The sequence below is a fragment of the Andrena cerasifolii genome, chromosome 15 (assembly GCF_050908995.1).
Source record: "Andrena cerasifolii isolate SP2316 chromosome 15, iyAndCera1_principal, whole genome shotgun sequence".
Taxonomy (NCBI): Eukaryota; Metazoa; Arthropoda; class Insecta; order Hymenoptera; family Andrenidae; genus Andrena; species Andrena cerasifolii.
Window position 1 is genome coordinate 7107942 of NC_135132.1, and position 23469 is coordinate 7131410.

Sequence of the window (23469 nt, forward strand, 5' to 3'; positions counted from 1 at the left end):
GTCCTGTCGAAATTTTGTTCGAATAATATTAAAAGAGCGTACAATTTTCTACAATTACTGTATATATAGTTTTTTCGTGCTTCCAACGGTTTTTTAGATAATAGCGTTTGAATATAGAGAGGTCCGCGCCTCGCGCGTCCCACCTGTGCGACGTGACGTATTGTCTACACGCGCGCAGTGCCGATTTCTCTATATTCAAACGTGATTATCTAAAAAATGGTTGGAAGCACGAAAAAATGATATATACAGTAATTGTAGAAAATTGTATGCTCTTTTAATATTATTTGAACAAAATTTCGATAGCGCTTATCATTTTTGAGAAATTCTTCAAACCATTGATGAATTCTAAACTTTAAGGCCCGGTTGGCACCCTTTCCTGTTGTCCGATTGCAATAAACTTTTTCAGGAACCATTTTTTTATGAAATGACACCGTTCTAGGGGGTGAGGTAAAAAAAAGAACAAAAAAATTCGACACATATAAATAAGGACCACCCTAATGTTGAATAATATCCCACAGTGGTACAAACGGCACTTTTTTGTGTAAAAATGGTAGAACTTTTGATAGAGCCGAGACGGAGGGGTGAATCTTTTTCGAGGTTAAAGCTAAGATGTTGCAGAATAAGGGAAAAATATTGGAAAAGTATGACAGACAAGTTTTGACTTTGAAAGTCTATGTCAAAGTTGACATTTTCGAAGGAAATCGCGATTTTTCCGTTATAGAGTGTGTTTCAAGTTTTCCCCATTTTTTTTTAACAATATTTACTTTTGCAATTTGTTGTCAACTCAATACTGACAAACTTTTGTTCGAAACATCTATTTCCCAAGTTATTTTTAGCACGTGTATCGTGTTTGATAAGTGTTTTCTGAGTGTTGGGAGCTTTTATTTTGTTTTCCTTCGAGTGTTCATATACAAACAAAGAGTCTGGATTACGGTCATGTTAAAAACCATCGCAAAAAAAAATATTGATTTTTAGATTTTTATCCACTGAGCAATGCACTTTGTGCCCTTCAGAATTCTTTGCCATAGATTTTCAAAGTCAAAACTTTTTTGTCATACTTTTTCAATATTTTCCCCTCTATCTTATTTCTATTAAAAGTTCTACCATTTTGACAGAAGAAAGTGCAGTTCACCGCACCGTGCGGCGGCTACCATTCTTACCAAGCGGTTCCCGATCCGCGCAAACTCACCCCGAGTAGGCGAACTTGGAGAAGTACAGCATCATCCTGAGGGACAGGTCCCGTTCCTTCTCGGTGTACGTCAAGGACATGTTCAAAGGATGCCCAAACACGTACTCGACCTCGTCGCCGTGCATCACGCCCATCCACTCGCCCCACACGTTGGTGCTCGTCCTCTGAAACACAGTCCACGTGGTTAAACGCCCGCTCCAATGCGTCAGGCCCATCGACCATCGTCCACCCCCGACGCGATTCCCCATTAGCCGCTCGGTTTTCATTTGCCGCGGTGCCATTTCGCAGGGTGGAAAAGTGGCGCGCTTCAAGAGGCTAGCCCCTTGAACCCGTGGGGTCGGGATAGGGCTGGGCTAGTCGGGCTTTTCGCAGCCTTTGTGCTCAACTCGAACGGCTGGCAGAGCCCGAAGACAAAGGCAGGAAGGCGGAATCGTTGTAGGCGAGGCGAAAGGGGTCGCAATACTTATTACGAGCCGAGGCGGGTCGCAGGGCACCCAGGTGTCTACTGGCAGCTGAAATTATTCTAATATAGTGGCTGCAGCAGAGTGCAGAGTCTTTAGAGGATCAACGAAGCGTCAGCGGAGCCGTAGAGGGCGACTGAGCGCCTTCTTGCCTCGGGACACATTCTCCCGTTATGGTTATCGGGCGTCTCGGTCCCGCGTCTGCTCTGGGCTAGGAAAATTGCGAGCCGGGCTAGAATGGTCGGAAATTGCACGCTTGTCCTCCTGAATGTGGCTCGTTGACGTACAACGGCAAGGCGCCGCCCCTGCTCTGCTTGCCTCTCGCTAGGAAACTTTCGATCACTCCTTGGGCAATTTTGGGTCAGGTCACATGGCCCAAATTCACTTTATATTATCATTTTTGGAACAGGCTTTGTAATTTCAACGTTTTTTTCTCGGATAGCCGCGAAAAAAACACACCTCGGGCGACGGGATTCGAACCCGGGATTCTTCGGAACCGCTGCTTACTGACCAGACGCTTAACCAACTGAGCCAAAGTCGATCCCCCGAAGCCCATTATTTCGAACTACCTTTTATGCTGCCTGACCCCACATCATTTTGTCCCGGCCAATCAGAACCACCGCGGACTTTGAAACGGCCTCGGAGACTCTTCCCTGGAATTACAGTCGCGTTGGAACGATCGATGCTGGCGCGATAACGCGCGGCCAGATGTTTCGAACGGGGAATTAATTAAGCCCGCCGCCCGAGTGAGTCCTGCATAGAGATTAATTCAGGGCAACTTGTAAAATTGAATCTGACAGGAGAAATCTTGAAACGGGTCTCGGGGCGGCCCCAATTCCCAACTCCGGCTCGCCGCAACTTTGTTCCAAGGAATTTCGCGAGTTCCCCTTGCCGGTAAACGGTGCGCGATTTTTCCCTGCTGTTAGCCGGCTTCGTTAGTCGCCGATGAGGGTCGGCAAACACGGCGGGCACGGATATGGCGGTTATTTAAATTGTGGCGCTTGCAAATGCGAGGGCTTTACGAACGGTCGGGGAGGATGAATGGTCGAGCTACACCACTGATTCTTCAGGATCCTGTCGATCTCTTGCTCTTTTAAATCATTCTAAAAAATAGTTCTTTTCTAGTACTACAATTTCGATGGTGATACGTGACTTCAAATTTTAAATAAAATCGTGGGACGCCCATAAATTAAATTAATTCAATTAATACCTTTTTTTAACTTCCAACCGTTTCATCCCTTGGTTCTGTATTAAATTAGGTTTATTTAAAGCCCAGGATTTTATTTAAAGTCACATGTCACCAGCGGAACTAAACTGTGGTACAAGAAAATAATTATTTTTCACTTCTTACTGCACTGTTGATCAAGTGAAATAAGATCGTTTCGCTTAAAGTTTTCTTCTTCTTATTCTTCGGTGAGATTTCCATTGGTCTGGGCACGAGGCAGTCAGGGCCAATCACGGAGCTTTTGTGCCGGCATTGAATCGCGATCGATGCTCTTGGCGTTGACCTTTTCCAAGGAATAATAAAGCGCGACGAGCTAATTAAAATCCTCCGACTACGCGTTCACGGCTGCTCCCGGCCACCCTTATTTTCGCTTTAATTATTACGAACTCGGGACGAACTCGTCGAGCTTTTATCTCCGGCGCAAAAGTTGGGCGAGAGTCGCTGGAGAGGGAGCGGTCTAACCGCGTTGAAGACGCGGAGAACGGAGGCAGGGAGAATGGAAGTGGAGGTGTACGCCGGAAATTCAATCCTGCTGTGTATAATTTATTTTCGGCCACTCTCGACAGCGCGGGGGTTTGCGGCATCGCCTTATCAGCGGGGCCCTTTATTGATTCAGTCGTGAACCTATCACAGTTGCCTTCCTTTCCGAAATAGCTGGCGGCCTCGGCATAACAGGACGTCCCGCGGAATTTATAAAAGGAGCCCGCCGCTGAAAAGCAGCGGGGACCATCCAGCTCGATAGCGCGGCGGCTTCGATGGAATTTACCTCAATCAAACCGGAGGTCGCAGAAAATTATCGCCGCTCCGTGACTGACACGCTGGGATAGGGGAGCTCGGTATTCGTAAAAATAATCCGCCGCTCGGTGGACTCGAGGCGTAGAAGTGGCGACGTTGGCAGGGGAATGTGTGGGACCTGGGATGGATCTCCTTGCCTCGACTTATTCTGTTGACCTAATGATTAGTGATTAGCGGGCACGGACGGCGAGGCAAGTTACCCACGCCTATCCTGGACCTAACCTAGAATTAACCAACCCTGGCTCAGATTTAATTGAGATCTAACAAGGAAACGCCCCCTGTTGGGGGTGGGTGTATCAAGTAAATACCGGTGCTGCTCGTAACCTCGGATAATGGCAAAATTGTATGTACAGTAGTGGGCGAGAAAACTGCACCAATCCTGAAAAGTATGTATAGTTTGTCGAATATGTAGATACCGGGTGATCAGAATGAAGGTCAGCAAAATTTTAATTAGCAAATTCAATTGGCTATAATTTCTAAAATAAATGAGAAAACAAGATTCATTTTTCTTTACACATAGTCGAAGAATATTCATAGTCGATTTACAAAATTTCAAATGAAAAGGATTTGTTTTATACTTTCAACTTATTTTTGTATATAAAGCACCCCTCCTTCGGTTGGACCATCGATACTGCGACACCGTGTATAAATTTATAACCCAGCCGACGTAATATTTGCATCAAATTTTCACGTTTATGTTGAATTTTGAATGAATAATATATGAATATTCGAATTATTCGAATCTCAAATTCGAATTCTACTGGTATTCGAATTATTCGAAACTCAAATTCGAATTCTACTGGTATTCGAATTATTCGAAACTCAGATACGAATTCTACTGGTAATTTAAAATTCGGATTCTACCGGTATTCGAATATTTGAATTATTCGAATCTCAAATTCGAATTCTACTGGTAATCGATTACTAGAATTATTCGAATTCTACTGGGATTCGAATATTAGAATTATTCGATTCTCAAATTCGAATTCTACTGGTATTCGAATATTCGAATTAATCGAACCTTAAATTCGAATTCTACTGGTAATCGATTATTAGAATTATTTAAATTCTACTGGTATTCGAATATTAGAATGATTCGAATTGCAAATTCGAATTCTACCGGTACAAGAATAATTGAATTATTCGAATCTCAAATTCGGATTCTACCGGTACTAGAATATTAGAATTATTCGTGTCTCAAATTCGAATTCCACCGGTATTCGAATATTCCTATACTTCGAGAATATTTGTAACAGCCCTATTTCAAATTTGATACACCCGCCGGCAATGCTTCCACGTAACACCGAACCTAACTCAACCGAAACCCACGAAAGCCAAGCTCAATAGAAGACTCAAGTTTCGTAGCGGGAAATATGAGGAGTCGTTTCCGCACCCTGCACATGCTCGTCTATGTACCATCGGATCGTTCACCCTGAATTAAGAACGGCCAGCGCCGAATCCGCGGGGAAGCGCAGCTCCGTTTGTAACTTCCGAATAAGTTGGCAGGGAGTTTAATTCGCGGCCGCCGCGGGATGGATTAATTTTACACGCTGCGCGGGCATTGTTTAACTTTCGGGCTCGCGAGCGCGTGAATCTCGCATCCCCGCGAATTAATCTCGCAGGATACCCCCGTTCCATCAATTCATTAAAACTTGATCAAACTTCCGGCGCGGCCACGATTTTTACCGATCACCCGCGGCCCTCCGCGCCTCGCCGGAGGAACTCCAAGAATTCCTCCCCCGTCGGGGAAAAATCGAGGATCGGCGAGAGTTCGTTAAAACCCCTGTCCCGTCGAAATTTCGAGCATCGTTCAAGCTGTCCAACAGCGAAAGGTCGCTGAAACCAACAGATTTATTAACCCCCCCACCCCGGCGAAGCTTTCAATTGACCGCATTCCGGCCGGCTAAATAAATCCACCCCCCTGGACGTCCCGTAAACGATCGCGCGGGGAAGTTTCGCGACCGCGTCTGAAAAAGTTGAATCACCCACGACAAAGCGGAAAATTGGCGAGCATCCGCCAACTTCATGCGGGGGCGCGTTGAACTTGGGAGTGCCATTCCGCGCGAGACGAATCGCCAGCAGAACCGACAGGAGGCTTCGTTATTTATCGCCGCCACTTTCGAGGGTCCACGACTTACACCATATACAGGGTGTTCATAAAAATGTGGGACATTTTCCCAGGATAGGTTCCGCTCGGCAAAGTAATAAGAAAAGTTACTATACGCTATGTCCGAGGATGCCTAGTTTTGCAGTTAGGAGCATTTTTATATTCCGTAAAACACCCTATTACCTTAATTAGACCATATATACAAGTGAGGTTATATCTTCTTCCGCGAATATTTTCTGAATAATTATTAATACTGGTGCAAACATGTTGTATGAATAATTGCAAGGAGAATTATTAAATTACATTTTCGTAAATATTTATACATTGCTGGAGCTTCTATCATTACTGTGCTCACATGTGACGTCACGTAGATGATTTTATCTCTGCGTTAAGGCAGTCAACTGGAGCCGTGTCTATAAGTGGGGGCCCGAGATTCGTGGTGGTGTAAGTCACTCGCGTGATGTTTCGCGTTTTGTGTTATAAAAAAATCTACGTATATTTTGCAGTTGTAGGAACACATCAAAAGGCTTAAAATTCTACCATAATAAATATGCATATACTTTAAAACAAGTACAAAACAATAGGAACTTTTGTACCTCTTCTTATGAACACTGAAGGGTGGTTAACCCCCTAAAGGTGCAAATGGGCAAAAATAAAAAGACACGTATTTCTTATTTTTCGATGCTCTAAAACATATAAAACAACCGAAGTAATCGGACGCGGATACCTACAAAATTCGATAACTTTGAGGGGTGGTTTAACCCCCTAAATATGAAAATGCGACGATATAAAAAAACACGTATATCTTATTTTCCGGCCCTCTAAAACATATCCAAAAACCAAAGCAATCGGAGGCGGGTAGCTGAAAACCTCTCCTTGTTAGTCGGACTACACGTTGTAAGTTACACCAGTATGTTTCGAAACGCTCTGGCCTTGTTACTTAAGTTCTAAAGAGGCATATTTTTATTTCCCAGTTAAGAATGAAGGTATAGCCTGACTCACTATGAAAGTAAACAGATGGAGCCCTTGAGACGGAAAAATTGTTATTATCTCGAATTATCAAAATTGGACTTATACCACTGTGATTCTCAGCCCCCCAAGTGTATATGGTCTAAAGTGTTGTCATCGACTACGATTGCCGCGGGATCGCGGAGAGCGGCTCGCAAAAGAGTCTGTCGCGGAATAATAGCTCCGAAGGTTACAAGAAGCGTGGGGACGAGGGTGTCGGCGAAATCGTGCGGCTGTTTCACTTAATTTCCAGCCGGGTGAAAGAAGAAGCGTTGTCCGCCAGAGGAGGGAACCGTGAACGCGCTAGCGTCATTACGGGGCTCTCCCGTGTTCGGTAAACGTCGTTAATTTTAACGATCCTTAAAATTACAAAGGCCAGAGGGGTGGGGGTGCGGTGGACGCGAGGGCGAGTATCGTCCAGAGGGAAGCCCGGGGGCGAGCGTAATGATATGGCGATCGATAATGCCCGGCGGAGCTCGATAGACGGCTGGAATTTCGTTGCGACGGCTTAATAAACGTGTATCGAGCGGTATCTCTTAATTAACTTGGCAATTTTCCACGGCACGCTGCATTAACGTCACACCCGGCGCCATTTTCATCGGGTAAAAATTGCCTGTCGAATTTGAACCTCGTCCGCGCCTTGGGAGCCCGCCTGCCGATCGAATCCGCGCGCCGCCAGCCGGCGAAAATCGGCAACTCGACGGGGGGCTGACTTATGGCTGACCCACATCACTCGCGTTCCGTCGAAAATTGCAGGTACACACGTACTGTTGGGTGTAAGGGCCTCGAGACACTCTCAATTAGATTCCTCATTCTTTTCTACGTGTCAGCTCTAGTTTTCATTGGGGTATCTTGAAAATTGACAGAGCTTTGGTAAATTTTGTGAATGGGGGTTGACCAACTGACCCTTCCTAACCCAGACCTTACTCGTATCTAACACTACGCGATCTACGACTACTTTTACGACTGTGATTCCTTTAATATCGTATGTTTTTTTTCAAATATTATGCAAATATTAAATGAATAATAACAAAACAATATTTATTTCTTTATTTCTCCAATTTATGCAGGAACAGCCCCAGAGGGCTGTAATTAAAATTAATTTCACGGATCAATTTATCACGTAATTCCGATTGTAATGATGCATCAAAATTTTAAATATTATAGACACTTTTATAACTTCGCAGATAATTTTCTCGATACTGACTTTTGGATGCAAGTGTCAGAAGTGACGATTTTCAGTATTTTCTTGCCAAGGGGTCGTTCTTAAATTGCCTAAGGGTTTTAGGGGAGTCGCGAATTTCTTACGTTTTCTTAGAAGGTGGGAGGGCAATCAGGTAGCGTTTTAAGTGATATTTTTTTAAACCTAATTTTCAATATGAGTTTCATGAATTATATAAATGTTTAAAAGAATTTTAATAACTGAAAAAATGTAATGTAAAAAATATTAAGGAAATAACGGATGGGGTTGGAATATAAGATCTTACGAATTCTCATACTCGGGGAGGGGGAGGGGGTAAGAAATCGCCAAAATTATCCTCGCGTAATTTAAGGCCCAACCACAGCAAATACAGTACATACTTATGATCTCACAACTCTATTTTCTAACAGCTCCAGAAATCTTAATATACAAAGCAGAACGTTTATATGTTTGCGTGTTTGTCTGTCGCCTAAAAACTATCGAACAGTAAACTCTGGGGTCACGAAATGTTTCCCAGCACTGGCCAATCCAAATAAATGTGACTACTTTAAAAACTGTTATTTATAAAATCAGAATCTAAATCCTAGAAATAAATTACTCCAGCACTTACAGCGTTTACCACCAAACTCAGCGTGGAGTTTACATCCCTTTCCACTGAGAACGTAATTTTTTTATTTCCTTGGCACTTACATCGTTTACCATTTCAACTCCCAAATAATTACTGCCCGCCGCTCCTCGCCGCCCCGGACTCACCCCTAAAACGCTCTGCCGCGCAAAAAGGCAGGATCCTCCAGTAATTAACCCGGTTAACGTCCATTTATTCGTCAAGGGATGTTCGTGTGAATGGGAAGTTTAGTCGCGGGCAACCAAGACAGGCACCGTCTCCGAATAGAATCTCCTCGAGGTCTCCTTTACACGGGACGACCGGCGTGGTCCTCGGGGCCACCCCGCGCGGCGGGATACCGCGGGCGGACCTTTTCATCCCCTGCCCCGACGTCGAGTGAATGGCCGCTGGGCGCCGAGAAAAGTCGTAAAACGCGATATCCGGGCGCGTGGTCGATAATGAATTTCGCGTGGAGAAATCCGGCGGCGATGAAAGGATCCCCCCTGGAGCCGGATTCAAAGGCGGACGGGGTGAAAAGGGGTGAAAAGGAGCTTTCAGATGTTTGGAGAGGCGGTAAAACTGCGGCCCGGCTGGAAGACGATTTCACTTGCCATTAATTCCTTTGGCCAATCGGCCATGCGATTCAGCCCTTAATGAATCGGCGAGGGGGAGGTGGGGGGGGGGTTGGGGGGCGGGTGCCAGCAATTATTTTTCAACGAGCTGTGGAAGAAATCGGAGGATTCGAGGCTCGAGCGGCGGTTGATTATTAGATAAATTGGAGCGTTTTGCCACCCTCTCCCGCGGCTTTGTTACGCCCGCGTGACTCAATTCAGAGGGAAGATGACGTCTGCGGGAGCCGAGTCTCACGGTGTCCCGAGGCTGCGGTAAATGAAATTTTTCCGCCCCGCTCGGCCATTCACTTTGAGGCTCTTATGAGCCACGCTGACAAAATCAGCCAGCCCTGATGGACGAAACACGCTGCGACTTCGGGAGAGAGCCGGTCTCGGAAAATTTCCTTTCGTTTCACTTGCTCGCGAGGTCCCAAACCCTCGACCGTCCTCCGACCCAGTTATTGCCTCTCCACTCTTGCGGAGCGCTCTCGCAAGAAACTTGTAGCTCTACCCCCGGAGCTTCTCTAGCTTCGAGTGGCCCCGCAGTCGCCTTTAATTTTTCCTCCCCCCCCCCCCGCCCACCCCCTCGGGACGCTTCCGCGGTGTCCGCGAGCCAACTTCGAGGAATTCACGGCTTGTTTTTTTTTCTGGAACGTCGAGCCACCCTCGCGTTCGAGGGAAATTCCGAGCGGAACGATGATTGCCCTGGGTCTTGGAGGGAAGCTGGTGGAACTTGAAGGGGGAGTATACTTTACGCAACGCTAAAACAGGCCGGTTTTTTTAACTTTTTATTCCTATGTATTTAACATTTGGAGATAGGGAGAAAAAGTTATGATGAAAATATGCTACGGTGGTGGTTCTAAACGGCGGGGGTTGTAGCGCCTTGGATTCTTGTGCAGAATCATAAAACCAAAAGTATTGTTATTAATTATAAAATTGTATCTTCGATGAACCACAAGAATAATAAAATTGTTGAAAATTTACCAAATTGTAATGCTTAGGAGAAAAAGCCTGATCAAAAAATTTCCTCAAAAAACGTACTTTTTCCCCTAAGATTTACAGCTTTGTCAATTTTCGACGTTTTTATAGTTTTTGAGGTTCATCGATGATATAATTTAAATAATAATAATAATATTTTTGGTTTTTCGATTCTAGAGAAGAATCGAAGGCGCTGAAATTCCCACCGTTTTGCAATTTCTGCGGCGACGTTTTAATAAGATTCCTTGACAGCGACATCTACAATACATATTTTTAACATGGAATTTTTGTTTTCGTATCTTCAAATGTTAAATATAAAGCCATAAAAAAGTCGAAACGACTTGTTTCGTAATTTCTCCCCCCTTAAGGGTACTAGACAGTCGTTTTTGTTGAAAATAGAAGCATTTCTGTTTCGATTAATTACAAAGTAATAAAAAAAAATTTGACACAATGTTTATTAACATCATAAGCTTTAAAAAACCGACTTTTGATAAAACCAGTTTTCAAATTCCATTATACCCATAAAACCTTATTTTTAAATTTTTCAGTTCTTTGAACATTTATGGAATTACGAAAATATAACAAAATAAAATATACTACGTACCAAATGAAATTAGAAAAAAACTAAAATCCGTACAAAATATAAATTATAAATCTTTACTTCATCTGCTATTTTTCTTCAGAAAATTTGAACTCGTGAGGATTAGTTTTACAGTAAACTGTTGCTGCAATATGCTTGCACTCGAGGCGACTTCAAGTCAAACGGTTAACGTTTTTACTTAAATAAGTTAATTCATTTTTACATATTAATTCTAGTATCTAAAACCGGGTTTAAAAACCGAAAAAACATGGATGGCACTACAGATGGATCACTAAAGAGGCTTTTTAACAAAGTTTCTCTTACTGTAGTATAAAGCTTAACATAATAAAGCATTAATCCCACCACATTGCATGTTAATTATTTTCCATTTTTTTTAATTCATTTAAATAATCCGTTTTAGTTACCACGAACTCAAGATGGCATGTAATTCTGCAATCTTTGCTCTGCACTCATCCCTTTTCCCTTGTTCATATTTCATTTTCTTTCTCATCTTTATTTTTGTTTTTATTACAATCTACCTAATGTGATTCTCTCTACGTTCCTCTACCTTTTCTTGCCGCGCGCTTGTTTATTCCCTTTACGAAATTTTCTACATTTCACTCACCTTGTCCACCTCCCATATTTTCCCCTTTGTATCAAAGGGCTACCGTCGATAAATTTATTATTACTACTATTATAAACCTTAATGCTGCCTCGAGCTATGAGTCCCTTATGCACTGCAAGCATGGTGACCTCGTGCTACGGCGTCTCGGCTTCCTCATTCCCAATTAACAGCGTCTTTGGGGGCTATCGACGGAGCGCCTTAGGTCCTGCAACCAGGTCGACGAGGTAGCTCCCCTCCACCTTTCCTTTCCCCTCACTCTCATTTACGCAGGCCCACGCACGGCTCGGGTGACAGTCATGGGGAGGTGGAAGGCCCCCAGTAAGGTGGTCCGAAAAAATCAAATTTTCGAAACTCGGAACAGGCTAGTGCGGAAAAGTTGCCGCCGGGGAAGACAAATCGAGGCAAGAAAAAATTTATGAAATCGGTCAATATTTCACCGGCCCCCATCGGGGTCAATGTTTTTAATTTTTTACCGCGTTTAGCGACTTCTTTATATTTTCATAAAATTTGTATATTTCACTGTTGAGCATCAGAAAATATTATTATATATTGTATATATAACTATATTATTATATATTGTATATATAACTTTATGAATTGTTCACTGTAAACTAAATGGTCTTTATCCGTGAATAAATAATAATAATAATAATAATAATAATAATATCTAAATGATTCTTAAAAGATTTTTCCAATGGATTATTTGCATGTTGCACTTTAATGAGCTTCAATTCTGACATTTATTTGAGCATTTAGATGGTCAAACTACAGGTCCAAAATCGTTTTGTGGTCCTACTGGGGAGTGTCTTTTGAGCGGTGAAAACTTACCTGTGGCTACATTTGAGAGCATTGATTGCGAAATTCTATCTATTGATGAGAAAGTTCTCAAACAACTTAGTAAGGGCCAGAAATATCTTCTGAATATAGCTTCAGCTATCAGGTCACGATTCTGTTCTCCAGATCAGTTACCTAGTTGCCTCAGATCCTGGGCCGCTGTATCATTCCCGGTTTTCCGCACTAGGCTCTTTCGAGTTCCGAAAATTTGATTTTTCCGGCCCACTCTACCTCGCAGGGTCCTATATTTATTTTCTGTACTACTACACTGAGCCCGTTTTTAGTAAACTACGTCTTCAGTTTCCCGAAAAAATGGGCCCCCGCCCAGAAGGCCCCGTAGGGCCCCATCTTAAATAAAATTCTGTTTTTATCCAAACACTAGTTTTTTCTGTACTACTAAACTTGGCAACATTGTAGTAGACTACGTATTCATTTTCTAGAAAAACAGGCCCCCGCCCAGAAGGCCCCTTAAGGCCCTGTTTTAAACAAAATTCTGTTTTTATCCAAACACTATTTTTTTCTATACTACTAAACTTTGCCCGTTTGTAATAAACTACCTCTTCATTTTCTAGAAAACCTGGCCCCCGCCCAGAAGGCCCCTTAAGGCCCTGTCTTAAACAAAATTCTGTTTTTATCCAAACACAATTTTTTTTCTATACCACTAAACTTTGCCCGTTTGTAATAAACTAACTCTTCATTATCTCGAAAAACAGGTCCCCGCCTCTAGGCCCCTTAAGGCCCTATCTTAAACAAAATTCTGTTTTTATCCAAACACAATTTTTCCTTCTATACTACTAAACTTTGCCGGTTTATAATAAACTACCTCTTCATTTTCCCGCCAAAATGGCCCCCCCCCCCCCCGGAACGTTTGTCACCTGGCCCAATTTGTTTAAACGGACTTCCTTAAGCGCAACTATGGAAAATTTAAAGCTAGAAAATTGGCGATTCTCGGAGATTGGGGATTCGCGCGATCGCGAGGGCGGGAGCCACAGAGGGCGGACTAAGCTGGGCACCCAGGTGTGGCCGGGCACGGTTGTTGGGCGTGAAGGAAGAAGCTAGAAGCGCGGAGATTAACAGCTCGAAACGGAAGAGCAGTATGCGACGCGTCACGGAAGACGGCGGCAGGTTGGGGGGGGGGGGGGGAGAGACGGGGTTGGACGGTTTAAGGGGGTAGCTTTAACCGCCGAGCGAAAGCGTTATTAAGATTACGGGCGGCGCGCATGAGTAATGACATCCTCCTTTGCTTCCACCGCCGCTCCCTGATAAATTACCTCCTCCGCTAATTACTTGGGCCTCGGTATTCCGCTTACGCGCATTTCACGTCCCAGTTATTCGACGCCGGCGAGTGAAACGGGCCGAGATCGAGTGGCTGCGAAAGTGAAACACGCTGCGGAGGCTGCGGAGGACTCTGGGGGGGGGGGGCGGGGTGCGGCGAGCCTTCGCGCGGTTCCACCACGCGATCCACTCGATTTCTTATGGAGCGACCGGCGCCACCACTGCGAGCGTAATTCCCGCGCGGAACTGCGCGGAACGGGGTTCGCAAAGTCGCGGGAAGCGAGGAAGAGGGGCGCAGAGGAGGGGTTGTGTAATTTTTCTGGGTTAAGCTCTCCCTCGACCCGATACTTATTCCCCGTTCAATCCCCGGCTGTCCGGGCGTTGATATTTCTCGGCCGTCGGAGCCCTCGTAACGTTCCACTCGTGCGTTACATAAATTGTGGAACTCTAATGTCTTCTCGAGCTAAAGAGGCGATGAAAGTTCAAGAGGGCCGCCCTGCACGAGTGGCCCGTATATACCGCGCTTTTATAACTCCGCCCCGGGAATATATATCGAGAAATTTCGCGGCAAACTCGCCGGCGGAACCTCGCCGAAAGGCTTAGCCGCGCGGAACAAGAAAATTGCTCGCCTACCTCCGCTCAGCGGGGACGACTCTGAATTTTCATTCAAACACGCTTCTCCGTTGTAATCCGGACTGTTTTCGATCCTGCTTTATCAGTAGGGATAGGGCAGAGCGGGCAATATTGCCAGGAATTGGAAATTAACGCGCCGGGCTCGGCTGTGGTCGACTCGTACTACTGACTACTGCCGGTACTAGCTGCCGCGGTTAGGGTGTCCCCTAAAATTTTAAGGTGCGATACAATTTTCGAACTCCCGCTAATTTTATTACTTTTAGTGTGCTGCGTAAGTATGCAAAATTTTGGCACAATCGGACTACTCTGAACCCTGCCTCAAGAAGCTTGAGGGGTCATTCTACTTTGATCGGTCGAGAATGAAGCTATATTTAAAGATTTTTTTTCTCGATAAGTACAACATGTAATGAAATAAATCTTTTTGGAATTTATTAAGCTAATCTTATATTATTAAAAAAAATTAAAACGATTTTTTTTAATTTGTTGCAAATGTTTTTTGTAGCGTCAATGTGACACCTAGAAAAAATAGGTATGTTCGGGGCGCAGGTGATTTCAGGCATATCTGAAATAAAAAATTCGAAAATATTCTTAATCTGTATGAGTGTCACTATTGGTTTGAAAGAGAAAGGTTCCAAAAGGGTGTTTTCGCGAATGTTCCTCGAGAAAAATCGGGGTTACTTTTCGACGAAAATTGTTAATTGATTAAATTGTTAATTGTCGCGACACCTCATACAGATTAAGAATCTTCTTTAATTTTTTGTTCCTGATAAGCCTGAGCCGGGAAATCACCTGCGCCGCGAACATATGTACCTCTTTTTTGTAGGTGTCACATGGACGTTATAAAAAAACATTTGCTACAAATTAAAAAGGATCTTTTAATTTTTTTTGTATAATATAAGAATTGCTTAATAAATTACAAAAATAAATATTTATTTCAGTATATGTTGTATTTATTAAGAAAAGAATCTTTAAAAGTAGCTTCATTTTTCGGCCGTTCAAAATAGAATGACCCCCTCAAATTACGATATACTATAAACTTTTTTTTATTTCACACAATTGTCTACATACAGGGTTGCATATTAAAAAAAAACAGCTGTTAGTCAGAGCGCAGTTTCGTTCGAAACTTTAAGCCTCTTGAGCCAGGGTTTACATTTTTTTTGATCCAGCCGAAATTTTGCAAACATGCATATCACACCAAAGGGAAATAAATCAGGGGGCGTCCCAGACCGAATTCTTAAATTTAAAAAAAAAAATCATTATAAGGGACACCCTACCACAGACCTCTAGCCGATACATACGACCCTTCCTCTCGTCCGCGATATCTCCTAAGGCAAGGAGCGTGGTATTAAAAGCGTAAAAAAATTTAATAATAGGATCCCGGGCTAATATCTGGCTGACCTTTATTCGAGGAGCTCTCAGAAGCCCGTCCTCGAAAAGCACTTACATAATATCCCTGGTTTTCAAAGTCTATCGACGGAGGAACGACATCAGTCGCGGAAGGGGCCGAACGACAATGGCGAGAGGACAAGGCGACAGGAAAAGACGATTGAATTTCCACGTTTATCGCGTTCGCAATCTGTCAAGCCGTCATTCGGCCGTTCGAAGCGTCGCGGCGCTCCCTCGCCAGTGGTAACTACCGCGACGAGGGAACTTCGCCTTCCCCCGAGTAACCGCCGTGCGTATTAATTAAATTTTTTTAACAAGGCCCGCGATTCGTTGCCCTCGGTCTCGCCCTTCCACCGCGTGCACACCGATAAGTGTTTTCGTCCTTCGTTCCGCACCGCGTGCCCTCCTAGGCTAGCTCTTATTTATACGGGTCGAAATTTCATTGCTCTCACCCCCTAATATGGTTCCATTTCATAAAAAAATAGTCTCTGCAAAAGATTATTGCAATCAGACAACAGAAAGGGGTGCCTTAAAGTTTAGAATTCATCAGTGATTTGAATTTGAAGAATTTCTCAAAAATGGTAAGCCCTATCGAAATTTTCTTCAAATAATATTAAAAGAGCATACAATTTTCTACAATTACTGTATATATACTTTTTTCGTGCTTCCAACCAGTTTTTAGATAATAGCGTTTGAATATAGAGAGTTCCGCGCCTCGCGCGTCCCACCTGTACAGCGTGACGTATTGTCTATACGCGTGCGGCGCCGACCTCTCTATATTCAAACGCTATTATCTAAAAAATGGTTGGAAGCACGAAAAAATGATATATACAGTAATTGTAGAAAATTGTATACTCTTTTAATATTATTTGAACAAAATTTCGATAGGACTTACCATTTTTGAGAAATTCTTCAAATTCGAATCATTGAGAAATTCTAAACTTTAAGGCCTGGTCGGCAGCCTTTCCTGTTGTTCGATTGCAATAATCTTTTTCCGGGGCTATTTTTTTATGAAATGGAACCATATTAGGGGGTGAGAGCCAAAGAAATCGCAGGTTGAATATAAGGGCCACCCTAGTGCCGCCGTGTTTGCGCTTCCAACTGAAATTGACGATCTCACCGAGCCACGGCGTGGGTGAATAATGGATCCACCGTTGGAGTCGATTCCACGGCCGTCACCGATAAAGGGGCCGGGCCGAATCGGGGGAAAAGAATGACCGTCGACGCCGCGTTATCACTCTGGTTCGCCGCGTGCGTGGCCGTGTCGTCCCGCGGCAAATGTCACGCTAGATGCCGCGATGGCTGTGCGAGCGTTAACGGGTCGCGCTATCGATCCACGGGAGGTGTTCACGTGCCGGCGAAAAGCTTGCGGCCACCTACTTGCGTGAAGAAGTAGTAGTAGACCTTCATGCCGCGGTCCGCGAACAGCTGGGCGAAGTGGATCGAGGGGCAGGTGAAGAAGTAGTCGCCCACCACATCCGCCACCATCTTCTGGTACAGGTAGCCGTTGTTCACTTGCTCCCAGTCGGTGTACTGCAACAGAAACCAGTCGCGGCCGTGAGTAAACACCAAGTCTCCACTAGGGTGGCTATTTTTTATACTTGTCGAAATTTTTTTTGTATGTTTTTGCTCTCACCCGCTAGAACGGTGCCATTTGATAAAAAAATAGTCCCTGAAAAAGTTTATTGCAATTGGAAAGCAGGAGAGGGAGCCGACCAGTCCTTAAAGTTTAGAATTCATCAGTAGTTTGGATTTAAAGAATTTCTCAAAAATGGTAAGCCCTATCGAAATTTTGTTCAAATAATATTGAAAGAGCATACAATTTTCTACAATTACTGTATATATCATTTTTTCGTGCTTCCAACCATTTTCTAGATAATAGCGTTTGAATATAGAGAGATCGGCGCCACACGCGTATAGACAATGGACGCGTGAGGCGCAGATTTCTCTACATTCAAACGCTATTATCTAAAAAATGGTTGGAAGCACGAAAAAATGATATATACAGTAATTGTAGAAAATTGTACGCTCTTTTAATATTATTTGAACAAAATTTCGATAGCGCTTACCATTTTTGAGAAATTCTTCGAATTCAAATCACTGATGAATTCTAAACTTTAAGGCCCGGTCGGCACCCTTTCCTGTCGTCCGACTGCAATAATCTTTCTCAGGGACTATTTTTTTATGAAATGGAACCATTTTGGGGGGTGAGAGTAAAAGAAATCGCAGGTTGAAACTAAGGGCCAGCCTAAGCTGCAGCCGCGCGTCTGCAAATCTTCGCGAGCTTTCGGTAACCCAGGCAGGCTTCGAAACGTCAACGTTTTCACGCGCGGCTGGGTAATTGGCAAGCCTGGACTCGGGCCTCGCGGCGCCGGAATCACGGTCACCCCGTTCGGTGATCAGAGTAATGGACGGTACCCCGTGACAAAGCGAACACGATCCTTTATTCGCGCCGGTCCCGCCTACCTTTCACGCGATCGTGTTTTTCCCGGACAAAGGCAATTGGCTGTAATCGGGGATGCTCTCGCGTCCCGCTGATGGCTGGTTCGTTAAAGATATTCATGGGCCGAGGGAAGCGGCGCATTAGCGCGGAGGTTATCGTCAGGGTAAGTTCCTTTTAACCGCGACAGGACCGTCGGACGTTTACGAGCCACTCCGGGGGGCTGAAAGGCTTGCTGGCAATTAAACCGCCCGGGGAAAACAACGCGACCGTGATATTTTCATGAGAACGTCGCGCGATAATCGGCGCGTATCGATCCCGCCGCGTGTTTACAACGAAACGATGGTGCTCGCGATGAACGCCCCTGGATAACCGTCGCCCGTCAATTCTCGGTACGAGCCGCCTGGAAACAGTCGGCCGTTTAGCCAGCGTGGAACACGGAAGCGTGGTGGCGCTGAAAGGCGTCGTTGCGGCGTTCCGTTTCGATTCTTTTCGGCTGACCTTGGGGCGGGTTTCTTTTAAGCATCGAGCACTTCGGGCGCGGGAATTTCTCGCGAACCTGTTGCAGGGAGCCCGCTTCCTCGTGGCGGGGCAAAAAGTGGAAGCGGAGGCGCGCGACGAGTTAAAAGGGGGCCCATTATTCAGAGTTCCGCGAGCAATGGGGAAGTTGGGCTTCCGCGGGAACGGGGCGCCGACGAGACAGGCGACCTGGATTCACTAACGGCAGTTAACTTCCGATTAATTAGCACCGGCGTCAATTAACGTCGCTCTCGATCGATGAACTTTCTCGATCAGCCGCCCCCAGCTACCTGCTATCGATTTCACATTTATGTTTAGGCCGGGATCTTAACTTCCGCGTCTGTTAGCTGTCTGAAATTCTAGCCTGCGATGCCCGCGTTATTTAGTGAGCGGGACTAGTTTCTATTTCAATCGAGTTCTACGCAGTGCTGCGATATTTATCAGGGGATTGGAGCGGACCAATTTTCTATTTCCTCCGCTCCTGCTCCGCTCCAGCGGTTTTTGTTTTAAATAAAAATTAGTTTAATACTTCCAATCAGTGATCTTTCGTTTGCAAGAAACCCGATCTTTCTAGCTTTTCATTTTCATATAGAAAAAAATTCATTAAGGGTGCTTAATTTTCGGGCAAAGAAAGTACTGTGCCTCCTTAACACCCGGCTGCGCGGCCCTTTGTTATAATATTTTTTCAGTGATGAAAAATTGAGAATTGGTATTTATTAATAACAATTCATCTGGTCTTATAAAATCAAAGAAAATTCAAATAATAACAAAAATTTGGAGCAGTGGAGCAGTATAAATTTTCCGTGCTCCGCTTCAACGCTCTGATATTTATAATAGCGTGAAGCGGATATCGCGATGGAAATTGTGGGAGTTTAGGGCAAATCAGTGCTGCGCAAGGAGCCGTGCTTAGCGCCTAGCTGCGAGCAACCAGCCGAGCGTCGAACGGTCCCGTTGCTAAGAGTAGAATCAGTGAGGAGGACTGCAGTAGTGTAGGCGCGTGCTTGTAGGCGCTTAGCGTAAGTATATGTATTTCGGCTGCTCGAGGCTCGACTGGTTGCTCGCAGCTAGGCGCTAAAAACGGCTCCCTGCGCAGCCCTGGGGTAAATGATTATTAAATTGGTTTCAGTTGCTCGTTTTTTACTTATTTCTACTTTAGTGCAAGGGCTGGAGGTGAGAAGAGAGTTTTGTATTTCAGTTTGTTTATTGGAGCATTGCATGATAACGGTGAGTAGGGGGACTTGATAGCCTTCCTTTATGTTTCGGAGTGGGGGAGTCGTTCAGGCTGCCTCAGTGCCACTTCACTCTGTCATTCGCGTGCCAGACGTCCACGGAACAACGAGCCTCGTCGTTTCTACTGCTTCGGCACTTTGGCGTGGGAAATTTGTTGTGTATTTTAGATTAAGGGTACACAGTTATGTGTATTTTATGTATTTCAGATATCACGCGTAACCGTGTCTATTCAATGGAATTCTTAGATGTCCACGTGCCACATAGCATTAGGTTGGAAAACAGTCTTTAGACTGAAGTACTTTCTTTCCTCTTGCTGGCTTATATATATATTTGCTTGTACAATAAGGGCACTTCCCGGTGAAATCGCGCGAAAATATAGGTGACATTTATGATATTTTCTAGAAAAAAGTACACAACTTGCGGGTCTAAAACTTTTTGTACTTTATCCTGCGACAAATGTAGAGTATAAAACCATTTTTTTATTTCACTTTCGCCCACCCCTGCCCCTGATATGCATTGCGTGCTGCAACGTTGTAAAAAATGCAGGCCTGGACTATCGCCACGATAACTTTAGACGGGATCTTCCAAAATCAAAAACCCAGAGATATTCCTTAATTACACGTGTGTGGTTATCGCGCTACCCTCAGGCAGTGTTGAGAAACAACTGGGCGATAATTGCCATATGTTTAAACGATACGATCCCGAAACACGGGTTTTTTCGCAGAAAAATATTTTGCAAAACAGAATCGAGTGTATAAAAAATCGCCACAGAGGTTAGCGGGGAAGCCAGTTTAATTGCGAGTAGAATCCCGTTTGAATTTTTAGAATCGGTCCAGAAATGCATTTTTTATCGTGGCGATAGTGCGTGAAAAATTGCTCCGCGAAGAACGTACTTAAAGTTTGACGCCGAGCGCGTTTGTCTAGTAACGGGAACTATTTTCCATGCGTTTATTCGATTGAAACGAAATTCGATTCATTTTTTAGACGAAGAAATGTATTATTCATTAAAAGAAAAATCACATTTCTATCTGTTATACCTGCGCCACAATACATCTTCAAAAAAACCTATTTTTAAAGCCGTCGCACTGTTGGCCCCACTGAACTACCTGTAAAATCTGTACCGCTAGGAATTTCATTCTAAAATTTTACCCGGTCATTCTTGAGACGATGTGGAGTGAAAATATGCAAAAAAAAATTTTTTTTGTTTTAAAGTGCCTTTAATAATAATAATAAAAAATATCCTAGATCTTAGACGTCTCCAAGTGTCCCATACATTTTGCAGGTATCCTATATTATGTTCCATAAACGTCACGCCTTCTACATATTGCAACGTTCATTACACATCCTATACATATAACTTAGACTTTCCCACATAGTTCCCATTTTGGTTCTGGTACAAGTTTCCAATACAACATCCTCATATGTCCCACATACTTGCCAAGCACTTCCTATACATTTCCCATGCGTGTGGTTCCCTTCATGCACACTTCGCTTCACATCACTTCCAATTCACACTTCGCAGCCACCTCACTTGCAATTAACACGTCACACTTCGCAATTTAGCGCCCCGCGAAAATGCAGCACTGTTGCGAATGTTCTCGACGGGGTTCCCAGGTCAAAGTCTCGGCTTGGAAACGCAGCAGTTGAAAAACTACTTATTCCGAATTCCATTCCGTGATTTCTGCACTTGCAAGGGAGGCAGACCTAGCAGTGTGGGAATAGTATGGAAATATCGTAGGGATAATGACGGGTTAATATATAATGAACATCGTATGTAAATTGCTCACAGATACTCCGAAGAGTGGAAGCGTTCTAAGTGGTGGCAATCATGCCAATTGCATCAGTACCGAGGATGGTGTAAGCCAGTGTGGGAACTGTAAATTGTACGGGTGCCGCAGGAAACATAAATAATTCCAGCAACAGGAAGAAAGTCGAACAACCGATTCAACAATTATTTGTAGAAACATCCTTTATTCGCACAGCACCGTAAATAATAAATTTCGAATAAAAATACTCTCAGCCCTGCATTCCTATTTTATTATCCATTAAACACCCTCGTACTCGCGTAGCTACCCCTTTGTCAACGCGGAAGGCAAAATAATCAGCGCCATTGGCTCTCAGAAGGAAGCGGTTCCGAGGTAAGTTGATGAATTGAGGCGTCAGGGCGTGGAACGCGGGGTGCAACTTTGATTGCTAAAAGATTACTCTGTGCCCCTCAACGGTGTTGCACAGGCCGGCAAGTTTAACGAAATGAAACTGTGGGCCGAGGAACGGCCTTTCCATTTGGCTCCCGCCAAGTCCGCGTTTGCGCGTTATTGCTGTGCCTCGACTTGCCACCTAATATGAATAAAGGAAATTTAAAAATTCTACGTACGCGCCTCGCGCTCGGCACCACGGTTCTTAAATAAAAAAATACCATTCCCCATCTCTGAGCACATCCCAAAATACTTGGTCTGACGCTGATCGGCGTAGATGCAAACGAGCCGCCACGCCTGCCATTTTCCAAAGCGATCACAGTCGTTAATGGAACCCGCGAGCGCACCTAACCCAGCTGGAAGCGCCGATTTCCACGCGAGCCCACTGCCGCGTGCATGTGTTCAACTATTGCAGCGCAGGCAGGGCGAAATTACCGGCTCTGTGGAGCCATGGCGGGCAATATGATACCCTTGCAGGGCCCAGAGAGCTCCGGTTCAAGGCTTTAATCAAACTTTCGGCCGAGTATCTTCGCGGGAGGACACGTAATCTGCCAAGTGTAACGCGTTCTTATCGCGGGGAGGAAGGAGGGAGTTACCTGCCGCGAGATACCGTAACCGGGACGGCAGAACTAAATTCCGCAAACGAGCGGGGCCATCAGGGATGCTTAAAGAAGCATCCCAGGGATGTCTGACATAGGGAATTAGTTTGAGAAGCGCATGGCGGATGAAAGGAGGCAAGCGGCTGTTTAAAACGAAGCTCGTTTCTCGGCAGTTCGATTCGGGTGCCCGGAAAGGTCCAGGTCACGCAACTGGAAACTCGATGCGTCGCACTCGTGGGCCCGCGTAATTCCGCAGCGACCATTTTCCACGCTCGTTAGTTTGTATATTTGTTTAAAAACCCTCGGACGAATGCGAAGCGACAACCTTGTTAACGACTGCGTTGGCGAAGTTAACCGGGCGATATCGTTCAACGGACAATAAATCGAACGCTTTCCAGTTAAAGGGTAGCGGCTAGCGAGGCTCGGAAAGGCTGCGGATCCTGAGCCAGGACGTCACTTGAAATCCTATCAGCAGAGCGGGCAGAAGTAAGCTATGTGTTCCGTGTGGCGTTCGGTGAAAGACCGCCGTTGGTCGTGACTAATCGAAACGACCGGACGAGCTCGAGGGCAGTCGGTGAATTAATGGGGGACCCAGTGTCCCCCCTCCGAGATTGCGAGAACAATAAGAGCCGGCGATGAATTCTCAACGAGAGTAATATTAATGAATTGTCATAATAAAGTGGAGCAGTCGTGCTCCAGCGATTACCGCCGCCCGACTGCGTCAGCCGAATTTATTACGGCGATAAACGGGACGCGGATAAATTGATTCGCGTTGAAAAGCTGCCGCGATTAAAGGAACGCCCGAGAGAGTCTTCCCTGCGTTGCGCGTGCAAGATCGTTAGCCTGGGCGGCGCGGTTTCAATTTATAAATTTATCCGACACCCGGAGACACTCCACTCGCGTAATTGCGAGCGATTCTACGTTTGAATTTTTCAGCACAGCAACCTGAAGGGGAGAGGAGGAAGGGAAGAAAG

General features: G+C 44.7%; 1 protein-coding gene across 1 annotated transcript in view; it reads right to left on the bottom strand.

The window, feature by feature from the left end:
* Ache-2 (acetylcholinesterase 2) overlaps positions 1-23469 on the bottom strand; it is a 116002-nt gene that overhangs the window by 19894 nt on the left and 72639 nt on the right. The window contains exons 3-4 of the mRNA XM_076827702.1: positions 16893-17045; positions 1190-1353 (exon numbers count right to left, since the gene is read on the bottom strand). Of these exons, the coding sequence (XP_076683817.1) occupies positions 1190-1353; positions 16893-17045 (317 nt within the window). The remainder of the gene's footprint in view (positions 1-1189; positions 1354-16892; positions 17046-23469) is intronic.